This window comes from Microchirus variegatus, assembly GCF_963457635.1.
Source record: "Microchirus variegatus genome assembly, chromosome: 19".
Lineage (NCBI taxonomy): Eukaryota > Metazoa > Chordata > Actinopteri > Pleuronectiformes > Soleidae > Microchirus > Microchirus variegatus.
In genome coordinates this window covers 15,197,763-15,224,172 of record NC_139820.1, presented here as the reverse complement: position 1 = coordinate 15,224,172, position 26,410 = coordinate 15,197,763, and the positions used below count along the sequence as shown (strand labels likewise).

General features: G+C 42.8%; 2 protein-coding genes across 5 annotated transcripts in view; both read left to right on the top strand.

Moving 5' to 3' along the window:
- The window catches only part of zmynd8 (zinc finger, MYND-type containing 8), a 54,717-nt gene extending 37,120 nt beyond the window's left edge, over window positions 1-17,597 (top strand). For 3 of the 4 annotated variants that reach the window (XM_083906397.1, XM_083906395.1, XM_083906398.1), the window contains 14 exons: window positions 8,221-8,308; window positions 9,646-9,701; window positions 9,840-9,917; window positions 10,006-10,121; window positions 10,215-10,720; window positions 10,799-10,933; window positions 13,546-13,701; window positions 13,866-14,369; window positions 14,542-15,033; window positions 15,218-15,411; window positions 16,064-16,144; window positions 16,250-16,328; window positions 16,426-16,665; window positions 17,309-17,597. In XM_083906397.1, the coding sequence (XP_083762523.1) occupies window positions 8,221-8,308; window positions 9,646-9,701; window positions 9,840-9,917; window positions 10,006-10,121; window positions 10,215-10,720; window positions 10,799-10,933; window positions 13,546-13,701; window positions 13,866-14,369; window positions 14,542-15,033; window positions 15,218-15,411; window positions 16,064-16,144; window positions 16,250-16,328; window positions 16,426-16,665; window positions 17,309-17,484 (2,901 nt within the window). In that variant the 3' untranslated portion in view covers window positions 17,485-17,597. The remainder of the gene's footprint in view (window positions 1-8,220; window positions 8,309-9,645; window positions 9,702-9,839; window positions 9,918-10,005; window positions 10,122-10,214; window positions 10,721-10,798; window positions 10,934-13,545; window positions 13,702-13,865; window positions 14,370-14,541; window positions 15,034-15,217; window positions 15,412-16,063; window positions 16,145-16,249; window positions 16,329-16,425; window positions 16,666-17,308) is intronic. The other variant, XM_083906396.1, reaches the window with a different exon arrangement.
- Window positions 17,598-19,370: 1,773 nt separating this feature from the next.
- dido1 (death inducer-obliterator 1) overlaps window positions 19,371-26,410 on the top strand; it is a 31,406-nt gene continuing 24,366 nt past the window's right edge. Inside the window, exons 1-2 of the mRNA XM_083906123.1 lie at window positions 19,371-19,446; window positions 20,997-21,091. The gene's annotated coding sequence lies outside the window, so the exon portion shown is untranslated. The remainder of the gene's footprint in view (window positions 19,447-20,996; window positions 21,092-26,410) is intronic.

Here is a 26,410-nt window from a genome sequence, read left to right as displayed (position 1 = left end):
AAAACAATAAAACTATAAAACATTAACAATGTTTAAACAATAAAACACTAAAACAAGAGCAGAGTCTCATGCTGAGTTGAACGCAGAAGAATAAAAATGTGTTTTAAGATGAGTTTTAAAAATGGACAGTGAGGGGGCCTGTCTAATATGAAGCGGGAGGGCGTTCCAAAGTTTGGGACCGGAAATGGAGAAAGCTCTTTCCCCTCTGAGCTTCCGTTTAGACCTTGGTACCTCCAGGAGCAGCTGGTCAGCTGACCTGAGGCACCGAGCAGGAGTGTAAGGATGGAGAAGCTCAGAGAGGTAAGGCGGGGCAAGACCATTTAAAGATTTAAAAACAAATAAAAGAATCTTAAAATGGACTCTAAAATGCACAGGCAGCCAGTGAAGGGAGGCCAAAATGGGAGTAATGTGCTCCCTCTTACATGCTCCAGTTAAGAGGCGAGCAGCAGCGTTCTGGACCAACTGGAGACGTGAGAGGGAGGACTGGCTGACTCCAAGATAAAGAGCGTTACAGTAATCCAGCCGAGATGTAACAAAGGCATGGATTACTGTTTCAAAGTGTTTTTGAGACAGAAATGGCCTCACCTTTGCCAGCTGCCTGAGGTGAAAGAAGCTGGACTTTACTGTTGCCCCAATTTGCCGGTCCAATTTAAAATCACTGTCCATAATAAAACCTAAGTTTGTGACTAAAGGCTTCGCATATGGTGCCAAAGGGCCCAAATCAGCAGGGGGCGTTCACTAGAGCCGCTTGGACCAAACACTATCACTTATGTCTTCTTTTTTTTTAATTTTTAAAAGTTCAGTGACATCCATGCTTTTATGTCATCAAGACATAATAGAAGTGGTTGCAGACAGGCATTTTTCTTTCTCAGTGGGACATAAATCTGACTGTCGTCGGCATAAAAATGAAATGAGATGCCATGTTTTCTTAGGATGGAACCCAGGGGAAGCAGATACAGGGAGAAGAGCAGGGGCCCTAAAATTGAGCCCTGTGGAACCCCATATGACAGCGGAGCAGAGCAGGACTCAGAGCCACCGAGGCGTACACACATAGATCTTCCCTCAAGATACGATCTAAACCAATTTAGGGTGCTACCACTAATGCCCACTAGGTGCTGCAAGCGTGCCACTAAAATACTGTGGTCCACAGTATCAAATGCTGCAGTTAGGTCCAGCAGGAGAAGGATCACAGAGTCTCCAGAATCAACCGTCAGGAGGATGTCATTGAACACTCTTATTAAAGCTGACCCAGTACTGTGCCTTGTTTTAAAACCAGACTGGAAAATCTCCAGAATATCATGCTCATCTAGGAACGACTGCAACTGAGCGTGGACAACTTTTTCCAGGATCTTTGAAATAAAAGGCAGCATGGAGATAGGTCGATAATTGGCTAGCATAACACGATCAAGGCCAGGTTTCTTAAGCAGGGGTTGTACGACAGCATGTTTAAAACTTTGGGGGACAACACCAGAAGACAGACTGTTAATAATGGCCAGAACTGACTGCCCTATACAAGGAAATACCTCTTTAAAAAAGTGAGGTGGGACAGTGTCACAGGGAGAGCCTGATGGCTTCATCTGGGCAACCACTTTTTCTAAGACAATCAGTCACACGGGCTCAAACGAGTCAAGCACAGCTGAGCAAAGCACACTGTCAGAGGGGTCAGATGCAGGTGTGGTGATGAGAGCCCTTGTGGTAGCAACCTTATCGATGAAGAACTGCAGGAAGCTATTGCACATTTCAGGGGAATCCTCTGTGCACACAGGCTGAGGTGAGCCAAGAACAGACTCTATGGTTTTAAATAACACACGTGAGTTGTGAGAGTTTGATTGAATAATGTTTGACAGGTGCTCTCTTCTGGACTCTTGACAGTGCTCTGGTAGCAGCGCCAGCAGTCTTTTAGGATTTGGCGAGAAACCTGCAGCTTGTCCTTTTTCCAACTGCGTTCAGCTTTGCGGCAATCCTGTCTGGCTGCGCGAGTTCTCGCATTGAACCAGGGCTCAGGTTTAGCTCTGGGCTGCACGGTTTTAAATGGAGCCACAGAGTCCAGTATGGTTTGGCAGGAGGAGCGAAACCAAGAACTGAGCACCTCCGTGTTTGGTAATAATTCAGAGGGGACACAGAGCTGGTTGAAGGCAGCAGAGAACTGACCGGCAGTGACAGAGTTGAATATCCCACGACAGTGAGCAGGAGCGGCAGATTTAACTGTAGCACAGGAGACAGCCGCTTCAAACAGTACCGGCAAATGATCAGAAAACACATCGTCACATATTTCCACGTTTGACACAGGCAGACCATGACAGAGGACGAGGTCTAGTGTGTGTCCACGTTCAGACACACACTGCTCTAAGTTGAAAGAGTCAATAAGGCTTAAAAAGTCCTTCACCAACTATTTATCAGGACAGCACAGGTGAATGTTAAAATCCCCTACAAGGAGAACGCGATCGTACTTGGGCATAATTTCAGCCAGAAAATCAGAGAAGTCATTTAGGAAGTCTTTGTTGTATTTGAGCGGTCGGTAGATGACGGCACACAGCACCGGGTTGGAGCGACCCACCTCAAATACATTCGCTTCAAAGCTGGAAAAGGAGGACGAGACAGCGCGCTGCCTACAATTAAAGTCATTTTTATAAACAGTCACCATTCCTCCTCCATGACCCGATGACCGCGGGGAGTTAAAAAAAGAACAACCAGCCGGTAGAAGTTCGATCAGAGGGCTGCACTCACCGGCACCAATCCACGTCTCTGTCACAAAGAGGAAATCCAGGCCACGGGAGTTGAAGAAATCCCTCAGGATGAACGTTTTGTTCACCAGTGATCTGGCGTTTACCAGGCCAAACCTGGAGGAGGTGGAGCAGAGGCCTGGCACAGGTATTTCGGGATCCCCGCTAGTAGCGGAGGCACGGTTTTCTGCCCATTATGCTTGAATGCACATACTTCTCCGACATTTCGTCGAAGACTCAAAAGAGCCTGACGATCATACACCAGCAGAGACTCGATCTGGTTAATGCCAAGGACTATAAACAACACAAACATCAACCATAGTAGGAGCAAGAGGCGGCCAGCAAAACACAACGGCGCCATCTTGGACACACCACTTTCACTTCTGTTTTGGCTGATAGGTCAGTAGCCAAGACTATCTCTGGTTTGTTTCCCCACATGTTAACCAGTGTTAAGCAGATTTCACATACTGGTCACTTTTAAAAAAATGTCCTCATCTTGGATTTAGGCATCAAGACCATAGTGTAAATGCTGCATCAGTGGCCCTCTGCATAATCTCTATAGAATCTCCAGATTTTGGTCCATGTCTGAACGCAACTGAAGGGAAATTGAAAAATATGACGGATGAACTGTTACGGTTTCCCTTTAAAGGGAAATGACTGAGAGAGAATGGAGGACTCAAATGCAGACAGGACAAGGTAAGTATGTAAAACACCAAGTTTATTTAGCAACGCAGGAAGAAGAGCTAGCATGAAGCGTAAGTATGCCTCAGTGTATGCCTGTGACGGACAGCAGCTGGGTCAGGAGGCGTCCGTGATTCCACAGTGGAATAAAGTTCGTAGGGGGGTTCCAGAGGAACAAACTCACACGAGGTGGAGGAAGGAGAAGTTCAGGAGTTCCAGAGGACGTGGCGAAGAGGGGAGTAGCGGCAGCACCGCTAGCGTGGATGTGACGAGACGAGGAAGACGAAGGAGGAAGTGATTCCGGAGATATTGGAATCCACGAGAGCCCCGTGTCTTCTCGGGTGCAGGAGACGTGGCGACCTGGAGAGAGCGATCGGTAACTATGTTGCAGGAGTCAAGTTTCTAATAGCGAGGTACTGAGTGTCTTTACCGGCTAAGCGAAACAATGGACTGAAGCTGGCAAGGAGCGCGGTCCCGCCTTAAGAGTCTTCCTGGTCGCTGATCAGACGCAGCTGGGTCGGAACGCACGGAGCAGCAGAGAACCAAAACACGAAGCACTAAATGGAATGTGTGAATGTGGATCGTGACAGTACCTCCCCCTCAACGGGCGCCACCTGGCGCCAAGACAGGAGCCTCAGGATGGTCACGGTGGAAGTCTCGGAGCAAGGTCTGGTCCAGGATGAAGCAACGAGGAATCCACGACCTCTCCTCTGGACCGTACCCCTCCCAGTCAACCAAGTACTGGTACCCTCAGCCACGTCGACGGATGTCCAGGATCAGGTTGACGGTGTAGGCCGTCAGATCAGACTCCAACACAGGTTTGATGAGTGACACATGGAAGGTGGGGTGAATGTTGAGGGATCGTGGGAGTTTGAGTCGGACGGAGGTGGGATTAATGATTCTGTCGATGCGGAAGGGGCCGATGAATCTTGGTGCCAACTTGCGGGATTCCACCTGGAGTGGGAGGTCTTTGGTTGACAGCCAGACCTTTTGGCCGGGTTGGTATTCGAGAGCGGGGGTACGGTGCCGATTAGCCTGTTCCTGGGACTGTTGAGAGGCCTTTTGACTACTGTAAAGATGGTGGTGTTGTTATTGGGCGCGGGGAGACCAGTTACGAAGTCGACAGCGATGTGTGACCAAGGGCGGTGGGGAATGGATAGGGGGTTTAGGAGACCAGCAGGCGGACGGTTGGAGGACTTCCCTCCTTCCCTCCCTCGGGAGCAGGTAGGGCAGGCAGCGACGAATGTGGCAGAATCCTGAGACATGGTAGGCCACCAGAAACGCTGTTTGAGGAAATGGAGAGTGCGGGCGGCTCCAGGGTGACAAGCAAGCTTTGAAGAATGTCCCCAATTAAGAACCTCAGAACGCATGGCAGTAGGAACAAACAGGCGGTTGGGAGGTCGGCCTCCAGGATCAGGTTCGGTCTGTTGAGCCTGGAGGACCAGGGTCTCAATCGGCCACGTAGCTGCACCCAGGATGCAGGAGGGAGGCAGGATGGATTCTGACTTGTGATCTGGAGGGTCGGGGGGAATAGAGTCGAGAGAGGGCGTCTGGTTTCACGTTCCAGGTGTCTGGGCGAAAAGTCAAAGTGAAATTGAAGCGGCCTAGGAAGAGGGCCCACCGAGGCTGTCTGGAGTTTAGTCTCTTGGCACCTTGTAGGTAGGCCAGGTTTTTGTGATCGGTCCCCTCCAGCCAATGCCTCCATTCTTGGAGGGCCAAGACGACTGCTAGAAGCTCTTTATTTCCCACGTCGTAGTTTCCCTCGGCAGGGGAAAGACGTTGGCTGAAGAAGGCGCAGGGATGGAGTTCTGGATCGGATTGAGAGAGGATTGGAGCAGAGGTGAACATCTCCCTGAGGCAAAGGAAGGCTGCCTCGGCTTCATTGGCCCAGATGAAAACCTGTTTGGGGGAGGTAAGTTTAGTGAGTGGTTCTGTGATGCGACTATAGTTCTTAATGAAACGTCTGTAGAAATTAGCAAACCCAAGGAAGCGTTGGAGCTGCTTCCGGGTCGTGGGAGTAGGCCAGTCCTTCACCGCAGAAATCTTGGAGGGGTCTGGGGAGAGACTTCCCTCTTCCACAATAAACCCCAAAAAGGGGACGGACTGGGTATGGAATGAGCATTTTTCAGCTTTAACAAATAATTTGTTCTCCAAAAGTCTCTGCAGGACTAGGCGGACATGCTGGACATGTTCCTCTTCCATCTCAGAAAAAATGAGGATGTCTTCCAGGTAGACGAAGAGGAACCTGTCCAGCATGTCGCACAGAATGTCATTAGCTAGGTGTTGGAAAATGGCAGGGGCGTTGGTGAGGCCGAAAGGCATGACTAGATACTCAAAGTGCCCGATTGGAGTATTAAATGCCATTTTCCACTCGTCTCCTTCTCTGATGCGGACTAGATGGTAAGCATTCCGCAGGTCTAGCTTGGAGAACACGCGTGCCTAACTGAGGTGGCTTAAGGCAGCGTCCAGGAGAGGTAGAGGGTAGCGGTTCTTTATTGTAATGTCATTGAGTCCACGGTAGTCTATGCAGGGACGGAGAGATCCATCCTTCTTCTCGATGAAGAAAAAGCCTGCACCAACGGGAGAGGAAGAAGGACGGACAAGGCCTGAGTGATGTAATCATCCGTGCTCTGACGCTCAGCTCTGGAGAGGTTGTAGAGCCTCCTTGACGGTAACGTGGCCCCAGGAAGAAGGTCGATGCCGCAGTCATAGGGGAGATGAGGCGGCAGGGAGAGCGCCCGATCTTTAGAGAAGACCTCCGCCAGGTCGCGGTAAACCTCAGGGACGCCAGTGAGGTTCTGAGGTTCGGGGGTGGAGCCAGACTCCTTCGGTGACGTGGGGTGAGCGGACCTTAGGCAGCGAGAGTGGCAGTTGACACTCCAACTGGATAGTTGACCCGTGGACCAGTTAAAAGACGGGTTGTGAAGTGCCAACCAAGGGAGACCCAAGACGACCGACGCTGAAGGAACGGGAATCAGGAAGAACTGGATCTCTTCCTGGTGGTTTCCTGACAGGATGACGGAGAGAGGAATGGTGTGGTGAGTGACATCAGCCTGAGCCTGAGCTCACTGGCACTCCTGCGTGTGCCAGTGAGCTCAGGCTTTTGGGCGACTTGGGCAGGAAGCGAGGAGATGACCAGGTTGACCACAGTAGATGCAGGAGCCGGGTTTAATTCTTCGCTGTCTCTCCTTAGGTGAAAGTCGAGCACGGCCCAGCTGCATGTGTTTGGTGTGGTCGGTGCTATTGACGGATGGAGAAGGTGTAGGTGTAGAGCTAGTAGAGGAACGAGGGAATTCGATGGAGCATGAAGGTTGGGTGTGTCTCCTATCGCGTCCCCTCTCTCTGAGTCTACAATCCAGGCGAATAGTGAGTTCGGTTAGGGAATTGAGATTGGGTGAAACGTCGCGTGTCGCTAATTTGTCTTTTAACTCGTCATTTAAATTTCGAAGAAATATGGCGCGTAAGGTGGTGTCATTCCACCCGCTCTCTGCGGCGTGGATACGGAAATCGACTGAAAAATCCGCGGCTGACGAGTTACCTTGTTTTAGCGAGAGGAGACGGTTAGCGACATCGCTACTCTGAAAAGAGTGGTCAAACACGCGGCTTAGTTCCATGAAAAATTCAGCATAAGAGGCTGGTCGAGTATGGGGTCTAAGGAATAACGCCGCAGCCCACTGAGCGGCTCTCCCAGTGAGTAGGTTAACTACAAATGCTATTTTAGCATGCTCAGAGGTGTATGTAGAGGGTTGAAAGTCGAACACAAGGGAACACTGGAAAAGGAAGCTAGCACATTTGTTTAGTTCCCCTGAAAATCGTTCAGGGGTCGGAACAAATCACGAGTGTGTACAACTGGCGGAGAGACAGAGATGGAACTGAGAGAGGCTGGAGTAGAGGGGTACAGAGTGAGGTGAGCGAAGCAAAGACCCGAGGTTAGCTGCTAACTCCTTGATAGATGTACCTACGTCAGTAAGTAGCGCCTCGTGTCGGCTGATTGCCTCACCGTGAGCAGGTAGCGCTTGCTTAAACATGTCCTTTTCTACCGAAGCCATTTTTGGTCAGTCCGTACTGTTACGGTTTCCCTTTAAAGGGAAATGACTGAGTGAGAATGGAGGACACGAATGCAGACAGGACAAGGTAAGTATGTAAAAAACCAAGTTTATTTAGCAACGCAGGAAGAAGAGATAGCATGAAGCATAAGTATGCCTCAGTGTATGTGTGTGACGGACAGCAGCTGGGTCAGGAGGCGTCCGTGATTACACAGCGGAATAATGTTCGTAGGGGGTTTCCAGAGGAACGAACTCACTCGAGGTGGAGGAAGGAGAAGTTCAGGAGTTCCAGAGGACGTGGTGAAGAGGGGAGTAGCGGCAGCACCGCTAGCGTGGATGTGACGAGACGAGGAAGACGAAGGAGGAAGTGATTCCGGAGATATTGGAATCCACGAGAGCCCCGTGTCTTCTCGGGTGCAGGAGACGTGGGGACCTGGAGAGAGCGATTGGTAAGTATGTTGCAGGAGTCAAGTACTACGTAATAGCGAGGTACTGAGTGTCTTTACCGGCTAAGCGAAACAATGGACTGACGCTGGCAAGGAGCGCAGTCCCGCCTTAAGAGTCTTCCTGGTCGCTGATCAGACGCAGCTGGGGCGGAACCGCGCAGGTGGAGACAATCGCCAGCGTCATCAGGAAAGTACGTCAACCACGCCTCCTGCAGAGAGAGAATGAGAAAACAGAGCAGCAGAGAACCCAAACAGGAAGCACTAAATGGAATGTGTTAATGTGGATCGTGACATTAACACTGTCTTTTCTCTTTTGCTTTGTAGAATATCAAAAAGAAAATGTATGGCTGCACCGAGGCCTTCCTGGCTGATGCAAAATGGATTTTGCACAACTGTATTATATATAACGGAGGTATGTTGCATATTCTGGACAACACAAGAAAATTATCTTGTAAAACGGAGTATTATAGTATTAGATAGTGAATAAACTTCTAGGCTGCTCAGTTTCTATATTTGCCAAAATCTAATAATCACTTTCTTCAGCTATAACCTTTTATAACATTATCATTTGCATCTGTCTTCATTTCGTTGCTTGAGTCATTTCATACAAAACTGTTGAACTAGTTCAATTCTCTCAAGCTAATTTTATACCTTTCTTTCTTTCATTTTTTTCCTGGAAATGTCTCCTAAATTGAACAATTGCTCTCAGGTGAACTTCAGCTCTCACTCATGAGGAGGTGTGTGAAGTATTAGCTGTAACCAATGACAAGCCACTTGTTCACAGTCACTCAGGGATGAATCCCATGAACCCTCACTTGGCAAACATATGTGAACCGAGCAGGACATAGTGTGAAACATTTCTACAATTCTGAAAGTCAGCATCGTGGAAGAGGGGAGAGGATGTGGGGAGGAAGGGGAATGGGACAAAACAGGGGAAGAGGGAGAAGAGACCAAACACATAGGCAGAGTCCTAATATAATTAGATGTTGTCAATCACAGCATCACAATGGCTGAGGCTGGTCAGAGGGTGCAACCAAATGTTGGAAGAACCACTGTGAATTCAATCATTCAAACGTTTCTTAGGGAGAACAGGTATGTATAGTATTGGACAGTAATCCAACATCTCATAATATCTCACTTACTCCCTTAACTACAGTAATGTGTAACTTTACTGTAGTTTTCAAATGGCTGTACACGTAGTGTATAGTGCTGTCTTGAGCATTTTCAGGTATCGTCACCGAGTTCTGACCCTTTTTTGCATTGGAAAACACTGAGAGAATAAAGAGTCGTAATGAAAACAAGACAAAGCCATTTGACGATCTTTCATTGACATGAATACTTACTTTTGAGGAATGGACTATCCATTTTGAGCAAGTGACATGCTTTTGCAGGTTATCCACTAGGTTTTGCAGTTTGCACTAACTGTTTTGAGAAATGTTTATAGTGATGTGAGAAAAGCACCAAAGCGACTGAGAAAAAAAAAAGTTGAGTTGAGACAGAGTTACACATCTTCTTAAAATTAGAATGTTTTTCTCGTGCAAAACCTTTTCTTTTGAGACAAAAAAGGAACTTTTTTTTTCTTTTTAATAACTGTCAAGAACATCCATTTTACAGTGTAATGAGTATATTTTACCTGGTAAGATATACTATGACAGGACTCAGGTCAGTTAACAGTAGTGTTGAATTATCACCCATACCAGTCCAGTCTTTATATAAACAGAATTACTCAGCGTTATGTCTCTATTTCAGGCAATCACAAACTAACAGCTACAGCTAAGGTTATTGTCAAGATCTCTGAACATGAGGTAAGTATGTTGTCTATATGAGCATGTTTTTATAAATTAATCATTATTATAATTAAGCCAAAATTGAGTTTCAGTTTCACCTAAGATGTGGAAATTGAAACCTGTTTACATTTACCTTTTCTGATTTCTTTTTCTCAGATGAATGAGATTGAAGTGTGTCCTGAGTGTTATCTGTCTGCTTGCCAGAAGAGAGACAACTGGTTTTGTGAGCCATGCGTAAGCTAGTAAAGCAACTTGATGTTTACACTTTTAGACATAAATCACTGGAATACATTTGCTAAGTGTCATTACTGTATGTCTGCAGAGTAACCCGCACCCTCTAGTGTGGGCCAAACTGAAAGGGTTTCCATTCTGGCCTGCTAAAGCTCTGCGAGACAAAGATGGACAGGTGGATGCTCGTTTCTTTGGTCAACATGACAGGTGTCAGCACTTTGTGTTTCAGTTCTAAGTATTCTTTAGAACATTTCAAACTCTCTGTGTAACGCTCTGTGATGTGGATGTTGTATCCCTTAGGGCATGGGTTCCTTTGAACAACTGCTACCTTATGTCAAAAGAGATTCCATTCTCTGTGAAGAAGACCAAAAGCATCTTCAACAGTGCCATGCAAGAGATGGAGGTCTACGTGGAGAACATGAGGAAGAAGTATGGAGTGTTTAACTATGCCCCCTTCAGGACACCCTACACTCCCGACAACAACTTCCAGATGCTGCTGGGTTCCTCCAACCCCTCGTCCACTCCAGTCAAATCTGAGAAACAGGAAAAAATCAAGCTGAGCTTTGATATGACAGCTTTACCCAAGATTCCTGTGACAAGGACAATGCTGTCTGGGCCTGGGGTTGGAGTAGGAGGTGGAATTGTTGGTTGTCGTCTTCCTCTCAGTGACATGCCTCGCTCCCCTATGAGCACAAACTCCTCTGCCCACACTGGGTCAGATGGAGAGCAGGAGACAACAGACAAGGCACAGGCAAAAGCCCAGAACAGTCAGCACAGTGCAGGAGAAGATTCTATGGACTGTACAGGTATTCAACCAGACACATTCTCCTAAGCACATTATGTATAATAGAAGACTTATTTTAACTGTAAATATCTCCGAATAGCATCACCTGCCCGTTTTTGCCTTGGTCCTGCAGGCAGTTCATTGGACAGCCCAAAACCATTCCATGATCAAGCTCCAACCACCCCCAAGAAGGAGAAGACACCACAGACAGGAAGCATTCTGAACCTCAATTTAGGTGATTCTTTATGCCTGTCTGTCTGTCTCTTCTAATAACTCCCCTTTGGTTCTGGCTGTGTTTTGAAAGTATATACAGTGTACGTGTGTGTATATATATATACATATATATATATATATGTATATATGTATATGTATATGTATATGTATATATATATATATATATATAGTCATGTCCATAAATATTGGGACATGGTCATAATTATCTTCTTTTTGGCTCTATACACCATTACAGTGGATTTGAAATGCAACGAATAAGATGTGCTTTAACTGCACACTTTCAGCTTTAATTTGAGGGCATTTACATCCAAATCAAATGACCAGTGGAATTTCATCACTTTCTATATGTGCCTCCAACAAACTAAACAATCATAAATCAAAACTTTCAATGTTTAATGGTTGGAAAATTATTAAGTTGCAGTCAATTACAGCCTGAAGTCTGGAAGGCATAGACATCATCAGACGCTGGGTTTCATCCCTGGTGATGCTCTGTGAGGCCTCTACTGACACGGTCTTCAGTTCCTGCTTGTTCATTGGGTATTTTCCCTTCAGTTTGGTCTTCAGCAAGTGAAATGCATGCTCAATCAGATTCAGGTCAGGTGATTGACTTGGCCATTGCATAACATTCCACTTATTTGCCTTAAAAAACTCTTTGGTTGCTTTTGCAGTTTGCTTTGGGTCATTGTCCATCTGCACTGTGAAGCGCCGTCCAATGAGTTGTTAAGCATTTGGCTGAATATGAGCAGATAATATTGCTGGAAACACTTCAGAATTCATCCTGCTGCTCATGTCCACACCATGACACTACCACCACCATGCTTCACTGATGATCATGAGCAGTTCCTTTCCTTCTCCACACTCTTCTCTTCCCATCACTTAGTACAAGTTGATCTTGGTCTCATCTGTACGGTGGCCCTGAGGTGCAAAACACAAACGCAAATCACAAAACACAACACAAATCAAAAACACAAACGCAAATCAAAAAACACAAACGCAAATCAGAAACACAAAAACATTAACTCAAAATGGAAACACAAAAAAAGAAAACACGAAAACATTAACTCACAACGCAAACACAAATGCAGAAAACACAAAAATATTAAATCACAACGCAAACACAACAGCAGAAAACTCAGAAACATTAATTTACTTTAGCTCACTTAGTAGAGCTGCCGTTCCATGTAGAAGTGCATACTACAGATAACCCCAGTTCGAATTCCGCCCCAAGCAGAAAACACAAAAGCATTTAACACAATAACATTATCTCACAACGGAAACACAAATCATTAAAGGCAAACAAAAAAGCAGACAACACAACAGAAAAGCATGTCAAAACGGAAACGCAACTCAAAAATCAACAATGAAAAACTTTGTTTCCTGCGATCGACCAGTGTCGTCGCTCATTGCACAGTCCGTGTACACGGACACTGTTTTTTGAGTTGCTTTTCCGTCTCGACATGTATTTCCGTTGTGTTGTCTGCTTTTTTGTTTGCGTTTTATGATTTGCGTTTCCGTTGTGAGATAATGTTGTTATGTTAAATGTTTTTTAATTGTGTTTTCTGCTTGGGGCAGGATTTGAACTGGGGCTTACTGTAGTGTGCACTTCTACATGGAACGGCAGCTCTACCAAGTGAGCTAAAGTGAGTTAATGTTTTTGTGTTTTCTGCTTTTGTGATTGTGTTGTGTGATTTGTGTTTCCGTTTTGAGTTAATGTTTTTATGTTTTTGATTTGCGTTTGTGTTTTTTGATTTGCATTTGTGTTTTTGATTTGTGTTGTGTTTTGTGATTTGCGTTTGCGTTTTGCACCTCAGGGCCAAAGTACATCTGTCCATAGGCTGTTCTTCCAGTTCTTCCAGTTCCTGTTTTTGAGGCTCACCAATGGTTTGCATCTTGTGGTGAACCCTCTGTATTCACTCTGGTGAAGTCTTCTTTTGATTGTTGACTTTGAAACACATACACCTACCTCCTGGAGAGTGTTTTTGATCTGGCCAACTGTTGTGAGGTGGTTTTTGTTCTTCTGTCGTCCACCACAGTGGTTTTCTTTGGTCTTCCAGGTCCTTTGGTGTTGCTGAGCTCACTGGTGCATTCTTTCTTTTTAAGAATGTTCCAAACAGTTGAATTGGCCACACCTAATGTTTTTGCTATTTCTCTGATGGGTTTGTTTTGATTTTTCAGCCTAATGATGGCTTGCTTCACTGACAGTGACAGCTCCTTGGATCTCATATAGAAAGTTAACAGCAACAGATTCCAAATGTAAATGTCACTCCTGGAATCAACTCCAGAACTTTTAGCTGTTTAATTGAAGATGACATAATGAGGGAATAGCCCACAACTATCCATGAAATAGCTTTTCAGTCAATTGTCCCATTACTTTTGGTCCCCTAAAAAGTGGGAGGCACATCTGCTATTCCCCATTTGCAGTTAAAGCACATCTTGTTCGTTTCCTTTTCAAATCCATTGTAGTGGTGTATAGAGCCAAAAAGAAGAGAATTGTGTCGATGTCCCAATATCTATGGCCCTGACTGTATGTTCTCTCCCCTGATGAACTAAACTCCTTGAGTGTTTGACTTTTTTTCAGTTTATGTATAAAAATATGTTGTTCTTGTTTTCCAGATAGAAGCAAAGCCGAAATGGACCTAAAAGAGCTTAGTGAAACAGTTCAGCAGAAACAAGGAACCACACTAGTCCTCACATCTCCAAAAAGACAGATTAAGAGCCGTTTTCAGCTGAATTTGGACAAAACCATTGAAAGTTGCAAAGCACAGCTGGGTCAGTGCTGAAAAGAAGTAGATAATTCAATGTATTTCTCTTTTACCAGTTAATGTTCAGCAGTATCTATGTCTTCTTTGAAAGTCCAAAGATATTTATTATATTGAAAGAAACTTTTGGCTATGCATCTGTAATGATGTTTTGCCTCTTCCTTTGCTTTGCAGGTATAGATGAAATCTCTGTGGATGTGTATAAAGGTGTGGAACAAAGTGACTCAGATGAGTCTGATAAATCCGACTCAAGTGACAGTGAGTATGCCAGTTATTATGAGCAAAAGACCAAGGATGGCCGGGACACAGCCTCCAAGGAGGACACCCCCAAAAGTAAAGTCAAAGACCAATCTTCCTCAAGCCAAGATAAGGAGGGTAAAACTGACACACTAGTGGCATCCAAGTCTGACAACACCATGAAAATACCAGCAGATGCTCCAGCTCAAGAGAAAATACGCATGGACTCAGAAAAAGAGAGTCCGGAGAATACCAAAGCACTTCAAACATTACCTAATCCTGAGGAGAAGACTCAGATGAGAGAAGAGTCAATGCAGCCTGTGCCAGCGGATGATTCTGACTCAGAGAGGGAGCTGGTTATTGACCTAGGAGAGGAACAAGGACGCAAAGACAGAAAGAGGAGCAGGAAAGACACTACCACTGTAAAAGAGGCACCTGCAGGTAAACCCAGTTATGAGAAATATTCAAACATTATGAGCAATGGGGATGGTGCACTCCTGAGTAAGGTACCCAATCCCCATTGCTCAGTGATAATTGGACACAGGGGGGAGAAACAAACAATACTGGTAAATGTAGGTAATTTTGTCACTTTTTGTCCTTGTTCTTCTTGTAGGCAAACCCCTGACTCTATCAACTGTCCCATCTCAAAACAGCGCTGCTCTCTCCATACCCTCTACTGTTTCCACACAGTCCCCAATGGCCATTTCTGTCACCATGGTCCCCTTCACAGCTCCCTCTCCTGCAACCATAAGTCTTGCAGCCATGTCCAGTGCCACAGCTTCTCCCCCCTCTTCCTCCTCCTCTTCGGCCTCCACCATCCCAACGTTGAAGAAACAGCGCCCTCTGCTGCCGAGGGAGACTGTGCCAGTGGTGCAGAGAGCTGTGGTGTGGAATCCCAAGTTTCAGACATCCTCACCAAAGTGGCACATGGAGAAGGTGCAACAACAAAACCAACAACTCGTGGCAACCACCCAAAGCCAGGTGACATCACCCAGGCAAAGCCAGGGACAAGTGCTGACCCAAACACAGGCTGGGAACGCCTCAACAGCTGTGCCCTCATCTTCAGCACAAAGTACACGCTATCAGACCAGACAGGCTGTCAAAGGTGGATAACAATGTTGTAGTCTCAACTGACAGTATTCACTAAGTGTGAATGAGGAATCTGGCAGGCACACAAATGTTATCCTGATATCCTCAAACATTTGTTGAACGTCCACTCCACAACAGTCATTTTATGTGGGAATTCTGCCTTGATGATGATGATGATGATAATTATTTTTGTATTCTAGCTGTTCAACAAAAAGACCCTCTCAGCACAAACACATCTGCTGTCACCCTGGTATCCAGTAGTCCAGCTTCTGTTGCCATGGTGGCAGCATCGAGTCTGAGCACAGCTGCTTCATCATCACCAGTGGCAACAGACCAGTATATCCCCACTGTCTCTGCAGATGTGGCTGCAGACATTGCCAAGTACACAACTAAAGTTAGTACATGTTGGTCTTTAGGACCAACAGGTCAGTTTCTGAAATACATTCAAAAACATTGGGTTGTTAAAAAAAAAAGACTGTTATGTATGGTTAAAGCTACAGTAGGCAGGATAACTAGAAAAACTGATGTGTAGGTGGTTGTATGAGATACTGACACAAAGTAGTGTTGATGACCACTCAGTATACTTTACACTACAGTTTCACACCCATTTACTCACACTTTTATACAGTGCATCATTTGTCACACACATTTCATACCCATTCACATGCTGCCGGCACAGCTGGCAGGAGCAACATAGAGACTTGCCCGAGGACACATCAGCAGACATCATCATACACATCATAACCTAACCTTTCAGTTGAAAGACAAGTCTCTCAGAAGTCAGAAACTTCACCAAAAGCACTAATTGAGTTGTGTGCACCCCCCTGTGCTGGCTTTACTTCATTTACTTTACTAATTCATTACTTATTGTCAACAATAATGCCAAAAATATTTTGCTTGATATCTAACCTCAGAAAGAAGTCAGAATAGTATTTCCCTAGCTTTAAAGCAACACATTTAACACATTGAATAAATTCAATAAATACAAAATGTTGGTTTATATAAATATTATGTAAAAGCTTTAAAATACATTATGGTCTTTCTAGATAATGGATGCAATTAAAGGTACAATGACCGAAATCTACAACGACCTTTCTAAGAGCACTTCGGGAAACACAATATCAGAGGTAGGAGTTTTGATCCTTCACACACTGATCATAAATTAGCTCATAAGAACTGCTCTCCGTGTGACACATGACAAACCCAAACATGTTCTCATGCTTCCCCAACAGATAAGACGATTGAGAATTGAAATAGAAAAACTACAGTGGCTGCATCAACAAGAGTTGTCTGAAATGAAGCACAATCTCGGTGAGACAAAAAGAAATACAAAAAGTCCATTCATGTAGAACTCTCTTAGCAGTGTCAGCAGAGTGATGACTTCTCGTGTTTGCTTGTTTCAATGCAGAGCTGACAATGGCAGAGATGAGGCAGAGTCTGGAGCAGGAGAGAGAGAGGCTGGTCACTGAGCTGAAGAAACAGATGGAGCTGGAGAAGCAACAAGCAGTGGATGAGACGAAGAAGAAACAGTGGTGTGCAAGCTGCAGGAAAGAAGCCATCTTCTACTGTTGCTGGAACACCAGCTATTGTGATTACCCCTGTCAGCAAGCTCACTGGCCTGAACACATGAAGTCCTGCACTCAGTCAGGTAACAACAGCCTGTGCTATATTCTCAGTTCGGGCTGGGCCATATGGAAAATATGTCATGGCTTCTAAATAATATCTGGACATTCTTAGGCTTTATCCTGTTATTTCTTATATATGTGGATATAAAACTACACACAGGTGGTTTCTTTGGGCGCATAAAAAGTTTTCTGTTGAGATGTTTGTGCTTCTCAAAGGGAGTGATAATACACTGTAAAAACACTCTAAAATATGACATGCTTAAAATGCAGTTATTTCCTTTTGTTTCAGATAATACCTGCTTTATTTCTTTGGCTTTAGTGTTAAATAAAGGATATCTATGTGCCTTAGAAATGATTAAATTGACTATAAATATAGTGACAGCCTTGAAAACCAGGAAAAGTTATCACAGATACCTAATCATGATATGACGATATACAAAATCGAAGGCCATATCTTGTCTCATGTCACGATATAGCTATAATATCCATGTATTGCCCAGCCCTAGTTTCAACATGCTGTTGATAACACCCACACATACAGGAACTGTTTTGTTAACTGTCTGAATATCTTCATTCCTTTGCCTGTCTGTGTAATCACCACTACTGACCTTCATATTGACATTTTCCTAGATGTAATGCATTTCCACGTTTTTGTTCTATACGTAGCCACAGCTCCACAGCAGGAACCTGAGGCTGAGTCGACATCAGACCTGCCAAACAAAGGGTTAGGGCAGACTAACATTGGCCCAAACCCTCTCAGAGACATGCCCGTCCCTGCACCTTCAGATAAAGACTGCGACTTGGAAAAATGTGCTGACAGTGTCTCTGTCACTTTGTCATAACCCACCTCACCATACTAGAAAATGTAAATGAATATGTTTTTTTTGGGGGGGGGGGGGTCACTACACAGATATGTACATCATTCTGGTACAGGAGTAATCTAAAGTATTTTTATCTACACTCTTAGAAATAAGGGTTCCAAAAGGGTTCTTCTACAAGGGCTGAGGTTCTACCTGGAACCATTTGCTTCTGATGGTTCTTGGTAACACTAATGGTTCCAGTAAGAACCATTTTGATCCAGAGAACCCTTTAAAACCCCTTTCCTGAATGAAGGGTTTTAAAAGGGTTCTTGGTATTCCAGGTGGAAACGTTATAAAAGGTTCTACCTGGAACCAAAAAGGGTTCTCCTATGAGGACAAGCCGAAGAACCTTATATGGTTCAACTTAGCACTTTTATTTCTAAGAGTGTATACATTTTGTCTGCCTTTCAGGGCTCACACACTGACGCCACCTCAATGATCTTTGAAAAAGATGTTGAAACAGGACTAGCGGCAGATACTGTAGTTAATAACCAGTAGAGGGGGCAGTTTAAAATGTATACTGCATATTAATGCACTTGTTGCAGACTGCAGACAGCTGTCAGTATCTATCAGAGCATGTTTGAGTGTCACTAAACAATATAACCATTTAAAACTGCAAAAATGTAACCTATGTTTTAAGGACCACTTCAGTTTTAGAGTAGATGACTGTTGACAGAAATGTCTGTACATTTAATTTTGTGTTCTTTAATAATTTATTTGTTATTCTAATGTTGCCTGCTGTATATTGCAAAGAAAAATATATAAAAAATATTTAAATGAGCTGTTTGTTATGAATATACTGATTAGCTATGAAGCAGAGAATTATAGGACTGACTGTAGATTTAGTAAGTAGGGTTTAATCTGAACTTTCTGAAACTCAACGACAGATAATACAATATTTTATTTTTTTTAAAGTTGGTTGCCATAGATATGGAACAATATATGATAAGATCACTAAATGTGATTTAAAAAAAAATCACTCCCAATAAGTTGATCATGGTGAACTTCAATAAGTATAAATGGGGAAAATCCTTATTTAACGTGAATGACTTACCCTCCACCCTGCCAACATACAGTTGATCCAGCCTGCATCATTCTAGTCATAGACCAAATGATTTATGATAATCTTATTTGACATTCTTGTTTTTAGTGTGTTTTAGAGTCATATTAAGATTTTAGTCATAATAATATCAAAAACTGCATTTATGGCATTTTGGTCAGGATAATTATGACATGAAATTGTCCTTTCTTCCCAGCTTATCAGCAAAAGTAGTTTAACTGTCACGCCTCCTCTTGTTGGGGCCGCTGGTCAGAGCTCAGGCCTCAAACACTGGAAATCATGTTTTTTGTAATCTCAGTAAAATGTTGTGACACTTTTTTGGTAACACAAACAATGTATTTGCAATATACATTTCCTTATTTCATCCATTTCCGCTGTATCCACAGATGTACTGAAATATGGACAAAGGGTTCCTCCATTTCCAAAGTTAAAGGCCAACTATATGTTTTTTTCCAAAATGTAAGGGAAAATTATTGTTTAGCATTCAGGCCTACACAGAACTGTTATAAATGTTATAATTGAGTTAGAAAAACAAGTCACAGACACACGTCACTTTCTAAATGTCAAAAACAAATATTGCTGTAAATCTGGTCAAAACTAACATTAAAAAAATTCACATGTTTTTATACATGTTTTATCAACTTGACAATCGGCGCCTCATAGACATCTAACTAAAAATGCCAGAGTTGTATTTACAAACAGATAATGGTGGATGGATTGGTGTTCCTCCTGGCCAGTGGTGGCGCTGTTGCATCGGTGACCGTATTGCGCAAACCGTCGGCCATCTGCCGCAGTCACCAGTTTGCTCCAGCGGGAATGGAAAATGGAGGAATGATCGGAGAGAGAGAGAGCAAGGGCATATCATCAGTATTTCTAGAGTGTAGGTGGGTAAAATGTAATCATTTAGTATGTTATTAGTGTAGCGATGTTTTTCTTCGAATATCTCGGTTTTTCGAGGCCCTTGTCGTCCCATTGTTTGAACCTATTTCGTGTATCTGACGCAAGGTTGAACCTGGTACGGCTATCTACGGTTTATACTAATGTATATACTAACTACGTAATAGCCTTGAATTCTGGTCACTAATGCCAGTAAATTAGATTGGACCCTCGATGTATAATTCAGAGTTTTTCTTTGGTTTTCTTTTTACTAGTTACATATTGCGTTATTGGCTTGGTTTATGGCTACAGGTGTTGTCTGCTGTTAGCTTGCTCGTGGTGGCCGAAAAGCGTGAGCCAGGCTTGCTAGCTAGCAAGTGCACGTTTTGTAAAATGTGGGTTCTTGTTATAAAGCGAACTTAAACCGGCTAAAAATAAAGCGCTTAACACGCAAGGTGTAATTAGAGATGACCTAATTAACCGGTCCAACAATGAACCAAAAATGTGCATTAGTTGCTATATTAGCTAACGGTGGCTAGGCTAACGGTGGCTAGGCAAGTTGATATGTGGTTTGAGTGGAGCGTAGGCTTAGTTGTCATCATCGTAGACCAGAAGGACGTGGTCGTAGTTGGCCTCAACAATATAGTCTTGATGTTTCCCCCTGCATATACTGGTCACGTTAACCATATACGTTAGATGAACAGATAACGTGTGGTTGTTAATGAGGGGGAATTGCGCGTCATGGCCGTGTGCAGCTTCTCCCTGAAGGAGATGCGGTGCAACCATTACCGACCAATAAACACTGTAAACAAGTATATCACAGAATCTGTAAATAATATGAAAGCGTCGCCATGATTATATAGAATACATGAATATTAGATTGTTCTTCCCGGGTCCCTCCCTCTTCTCTTTGCGAGTTTGCGATACATTCACGTGGTGCCGTGTCGTGACCACCAATTTTGTCTTTGGGTGGATTTTTCGATGATGATGATTTCGACGATGCAATATGCAATGATTATCAGTGAATCAATTCAAATAATTCAAAAGCAGATATATTTCTTATCTTGTTCTGCACTGGGGCAGAGATCCCTGGAGTATTTTTTCAGTCGATATGAGGGTCTCAGGGTTTTATTTGCAGTACAGCATTGTACTGCATATATATATATATATATATATATATATATATATATATATATATATATATATATATATACAATCTTGACTATAAGGGACTTATTGAATGCATGATGTGCTGTAGTAAATTATTTACAAAGACTTTGTCCTCACAGATTTGCCAACAACTTATTGGTCATGCAAAATCATTATTGTGGCGCATTTTATTCAGAAGTTAATATTCGTTTGTTTTGCTGTGTCTACAGCATTTGCTTAAATCATAACAAAACACTTGTGCATTAAATATTCTAGATTGTAAAATATCTTTCAATAAAATAATTTGTTTTAGTGTAAATTCGTTTCTCTACTTTAGACCAATCCATACTACTGTTGCATTTCTGTTTGGTGTACTGCAATCCTAACATTTGTTTTTCTCTTTTGGCAGATGCTGTAACTTTTAACAAGACCGATGTTTAGCATCAAAAACACTTTTAGTTTGAAGAAGTGTGTTCTGTGCTTCCTGTCGCTGCTGAACTGCAGGTACAGATATTGATTTTTTTGTACTCATGTAATTATTTGCAGTAAGAGTTTGTATACAATTTCGTTGTATGGTACCTGTACTGTATAATGACAAATAAAGCTCTTGTATTAGGATGCTTTCGGTTTTAGTATTGTTAATGATTGAAGTTGCCTTATGAATAATAGGGATGCACCGATTGCCATTTTTGGGGCCGATTTCCGATTTTTCAAGAAGTTTGACCTGCATATACCGATTTTAGCCAATTCCATTTTTTTTTAAACCTCTTTACAGCATACAGAAAGATATATATTTTTCCATCTTTTCTTTAATAGAACATTTTAACATAGAAATACAATCAGTTCACATCCAATATCCAACTAAAAATACAAAAAAAATCACTATAAAATAGAAGTATATAAATAATGATATAAAAATACAAAATCAATTGTCATGATACATTGGGATAGGGCTGGGCGGTATGACCTAAAATATATATCACGGTATTTTTCAAAATGTAATGGTTTCACAGTATATGACGGTATTTTCTACTGGTTGAGAACAGAATTACTGCAGTAGATTAACTTATGATGGTCTATTTTACTGTCATGAATACTGTAGAATAACTCTACACTAGTACAGGTTCACATGGCCCCAGAATCATCTTGGACGGTTCCACCAAGAACCCTTTTAAAACCCTCATAGTATTTGCATCGCGCATCTGATGTGCGTTGCATCCGCTGCATGTGGGGGCTTTCAATCAGCCAGACTGTCAGGCGATGACAGTAACAGGACAAACTAATACAACAAGACATAACTACCTGTAGATGTAGTTTATTTAAGTTTAAACACAGTTCACAACATGGTACCTAAACAAAAATAAGTAAATTAACTGATGACCAAGAGCGCAGACCTCACTCGCTCTCTCTCTCGCCCGCCCCGTGCCAACAATGCCTCGCACTCTTTGCGCACTGGTTTAAATGACAAACAAACAAATGCTGAGTGCTGATCAATAGTTTTGTGCAAGCAATTTAAGGTCCTGACACTTGTCCCAAATATGACAGGCGTCATTCAGTGACTGAAACAAATATATTAACATTAATGAAACGTTTACATGCAGAGCACGCCCACTCGCAAAGCAGACAGCAGCGCCGCGGCAAATTGGGGCCGATCACGTGAAAATCGTCCGGTTCCGGTCACTGGCTGATAAATTGGTGCATCCCTAATGAATAACTCTTATTAGCAAACATTACCAAATGGAATTGTTTTTTATTTTAAGTGTATATTGCAGCATGAGATTACAAGGGGTAGACATTTAAAGCGTCTTTAACCGGATGTAGCCGCAGTCACTTATGATTGAGAATCTGACATGATTCAGCAGATTCTGCTGGTGTTAGTGTTTTTGTCAAGAAACTTGTATTTGAACAGTGGGCTGATTGAACTTTTAATTTTTAGCTTTTCAGCCAGTTATTGTATCTCTCCCTCCATTCATAACCAGCTAAAATATGAGTCTCTTTAGAGCTGTCATGGTTATTGCAGTACTGTGGTGACAGTTTAGCGCCCACGGTGAAAAGCTGTTCCTTCACTCTCTCCTGCTTTCTTAAGTGATAATAACAGCAGTTTTTATTTTGCCTTGTCAGTAGCTCAGTGTGTTTACATGCATTTTAAGTGTGATTTTAGTCCGTCTAAGACAGTTATTTGGTTTCCTTAATGTCATGTAAACACGTTAGTCCGACTAAAATCTAGTGAGTCTTGGTCGGACTAACATACTTGGATAATAAGTAAACGTAGTCCCATTACTCCTGCATGTATACACTTAATTGTGTTGGAGTCGGTCTAGGTGTTCTGCGCATGCACTAAAATTTCCATCTCATCGTTCATCTGGCTGTTTTCTGTGATGAAAAGTGATTCAATACACACTAGCTTATAAAGAGATGCAGCGCCACCTGCAGAGTCGGACGAACACAGCCAATAAATTGATTCTCTGTATACTTGGAAAGTTGTTTGATCGATTGTTGTCTTAGTAGGACAACAGCCCTAGCTCGATGTAACTGCATGTAAACGTACCGACTGTTGATGGCTCAGCAGATGTTATGGTTTGCTGGTGGCATTGCAAGTACATGTCAATCATATCAGCTGCTGAAGCTCACTCTCACTCATCTTCTAGAATCATCTTCTACAAATATCAGACAGTAATCCTTTTAAATATGTTTTTCGAATGAAAATGAGTAAAAATCACCATTCCCTCAGATATCGCGACTCATATTTAAATTCCTGTCAAAATAATCGCAATTAGATATTTATTCTAAATTGTTCAGCCTTACTCCAAATGAGTGTTGCGGGGGTGGTGGTGTGAGTGTTTAATTATTAATTAATGTTTATTAGTTAAGGTGGCTATATATTAACAAGGTACATGATGAAGAGACTGATGATTTGATGTCTTCATCCTCCTGGTCATATGGAATAGCTTTTGCTTTGAGTCTAGGTCTAAGGACTTCAGGATGTATTGAGCAATTGTAGGTTTACATTAGGGATGCACCGATTAATCGGCCAGTGAATGGAACCGGCCAATTTTCCGGTTTTTATTTTCGTTATGATATGAATTTTTAATATACCGCTATACCGGTGTATTTGATTACACAACATCCGCGACGCTGCGGTCTGCTTTGCGAGTGAGCGCTCTGCATGTAAACGTTTCATTAATGTTTCTATATATTGAAAGTCCCCAGATGCGCGATGCAAATGCTATGAGAATATATTTGAATATCTGTGTTTTTTAAGAGGGAATTTTCGAATAGCAATTTTGACAGCCCTAGTAAGCATGTCTTGGAATATCAAGAACGCATGAAGTTAAGGTCAGCACACTCCACATCAACAGGTAACACTGGGAACTTTTATAGAAGACCTTGATTTGCAGAGTCAAAGTTTTGTATTTTGACTGCAATTGTCTTTGCATTCTGATTCCTCACTTCATTAGAATCATGAGTAGCTCTTCTTTGCAAACAGCATCATTATCTGGGGCCATGTGAAGAGAGTTATTCGACAGTATTCATGTCAGTAAAATAGACAACCCTAAATTAATCTACTGCAGTAATTCTGTTCTCAACCAATAGAAAATACCGTGAACACCTGATTATGCGTGAAAAAAAAATACTGTCATATACCGTGAAACCGTTCGTCATTTTGTATTACTATGTTAAAATGTTCTATTAAAGGAAAGATTCAAAAATATATATCTTTCTGTATGCTGTAAAGTGGTTTAAAAAAAAAGATATCGGAATAGGCTAAAATCGGTATCGGCAGGTCAAACTTCTTGAAAAATCGGAAATCGGAATCGGCCCCAAAAATGGCAATCGGTGCATCCCAAGTTTACATTTTTATTTATTTTTAAACCTGTGGTGTTGTGCAGTAAAGCTCCAGTAGCTTCACACAATGATAATGTCGGCTAGCAAGTTGAACACACTAAAGCCAAGCACCACCGTAGACAATATTGAGCTTTCGAAGTGATACCGTTATCGCCACTGTTAAAATACAATCGAGTAAAGGCCAGTTTATACTCCTGCGTAAAGTGCTCTACGTAGGTTACGCAGAGTCCTCTGCGTCGACCCAGAGCCTGTCAGAGAGCCTCTGCGTCGTCTCCGGCTGCACAAAATATACAAAAAAGTGTCTGTCACTCCGTCAAGGGACAACGGAGACGGCAAGGGCAGCGATTGGTCCTCAGGATAGGCCGAGCTAAGCTGCTCTGTGCCGGCTCACAGTGCGCACCGAGCGTCCACAGAGGTGGAGCAGATCGCCGCCAACAACGTCGCTGCCAAACTATAAACACGGCATATCTTAATACACACAGCACATGTTTAGACTCTAAATGGCTAATTTCTCGCCTCAAATTATCTTAAAACTGCGTTCCGGGACACAGAAAAGTGAGAAGCAACCACTATTTCAATGGTATGTCGGCTGCAACAACAGTCTTTCTCTCTCGGACACCATTGCTCACTGTAGCCAAAAGCACAACAACCTTGCGTAGCGACCCCTACTGATGGGGAAGGGAAATTGCAGTGCGTATCCGTCACCACGACGGAGAAGTATAATGTGGCCTTAAATAGGCTGAGCAAAGTCAGATATAGGGATGGGTACTGAAACCTGTTACTAAATGGTCCTTGGGCAAATTTTTGAAGAACCGTAATATTGAATAGCACTGGTGTTAAATTAAAATTGACGTTTGTGACGGATTTTCGCTGTTCACATGAGATCTCTGTGTGTCTGTCCCAGTCTGCTATCTGTTCGAGCAGGAGACGGGGCTGGCTACCGCTGCCTGTCTACCGCACACACATGGCAAGACTGACACAAACACAGACCCTCTCTGACTGGGTCATAACAGAGAGACCTAAACATTTCAAAGTCTGGTTTTATTTCACCAGAATTTACCTAAACAACTGGCGGAGCTTTAATAGTGCAATAATAGTTTTGCTTGTAAAGGTGGAATTACAAGAAATCTCACTAAACGATGTGCTAAAGTTCACCACGTTCAGACCAAAAAATGCATGATGTTCGACAGCTTAGCTCGAAGCTTGTGTCCCATGTCCTCACCCACTTCAGGTGCGTTACGCTAGCAGGAAACCACAATGAGTCACTTATACAACCATCAGTTAATAGTAGCTTTTAGTCAGTTAAAAGATTAGCTATTAGTTAATGTCTGTAGGGCCCTATGAAATCTGTTTTATTTTTTTTCCAAATTCTGTTTTTTCAGTTTCAATTTTTGAGAATTCCGTTTTTCCCGTTTTAGTCCTTTTAAATTCCGTTTTTTACCCTTTATACTTACTTTACCACGATAGAATGTGTGAGCTTTTTGTGTCAGTTAATTAAAATGTCCATTGAAATGCAACTTTCTTCTTGAATCCACTGACTTCTCAATTGTTCAAGTGACACACAGCATTGCATGCAGGTGTATTTGGTCTTCCTTGTGCATGCAGCATCATGGCATTTGTTTGTATTTTTCACCTGAGTGAGTTGGGGCCAGTGATATCCTGTTGCAAACCTGACCTCACGGGCTACTTGGGTGATAAAATAAATATAGCTAATCTGCACAAAAATTTAGATTTTAAATTATTATCTTATAAATATAGCAATTATACACCAACTTATAACCAAAACCTTTGACAGTCATCTGAGGTTTGATAAACAAATTAGCAACATTGTCAGGACTAGTTTTTTCCAGTTGCGTCTGCTGGCCAAAGTTAAAACGTTTTTAAGCCGTCACGACCTTGAGAAAGCCATACATGCGCTAATCAGTTCCAGATTAGACTACTGCAATGCACTGTATGTTGGCATTTCCCAGACTTCTC